The 294-nt window shown below is 43.9% G+C and overlaps 1 protein-coding gene across 1 annotated transcript in view; it reads right to left on the bottom strand.

Moving 5' to 3' along the window:
* Positions 1 to 191, bottom strand: part of LOC119585440 (lymphocyte antigen 75-like) — a 6,512-nt gene extending 6,321 nt beyond the window's left edge. Inside the window, exon 1 of the mRNA XM_037934094.1 lies at positions 111 to 191. Within this exon, the coding sequence (XP_037790022.1) occupies positions 111 to 177 (67 nt within the window). The 5' untranslated portion in view covers positions 178 to 191. The remainder of the gene's footprint in view (positions 1 to 110) is intronic.
* Between the last annotated feature and the right edge of the window lie 103 nt (positions 192 to 294).

The following is a 294-nucleotide window of genomic DNA, read 5'->3' as shown; positions in this document are numbered from 1 at the left end:
GAGGCAAAATAATTGAAAGGGAAATGCATGGACAGAATCTTCGTATTTAATTCAGGCAATTAGCAAGAAAAAAAGAAAAAACCTGAAGCAGACTGCATCAAACGCCATACCTGCGGCGGTGCAGACCAAGCACACCAACAGAACCATCCGCGTCGTCACCTTCATCGTGGGAATCATTAAGCATTTCGAGCGGAGAAACAGAACTTATAGAGGCGAGTTATCTTTCCTCTGGCGATCGACGGCAACTTGTGGCATGTTGTGTGCAGGTATATAGAGGAGGTGTTTTATTATTTT

This window comes from Penaeus monodon, chromosome 19 (genome assembly GCF_015228065.2).
Source record: "Penaeus monodon isolate SGIC_2016 chromosome 19, NSTDA_Pmon_1, whole genome shotgun sequence".
NCBI lineage: Eukaryota > Metazoa > Arthropoda > Malacostraca > Decapoda > Penaeidae > Penaeus > Penaeus monodon.
This window is presented reverse-complemented; position numbering and strand designations above follow the sequence as displayed.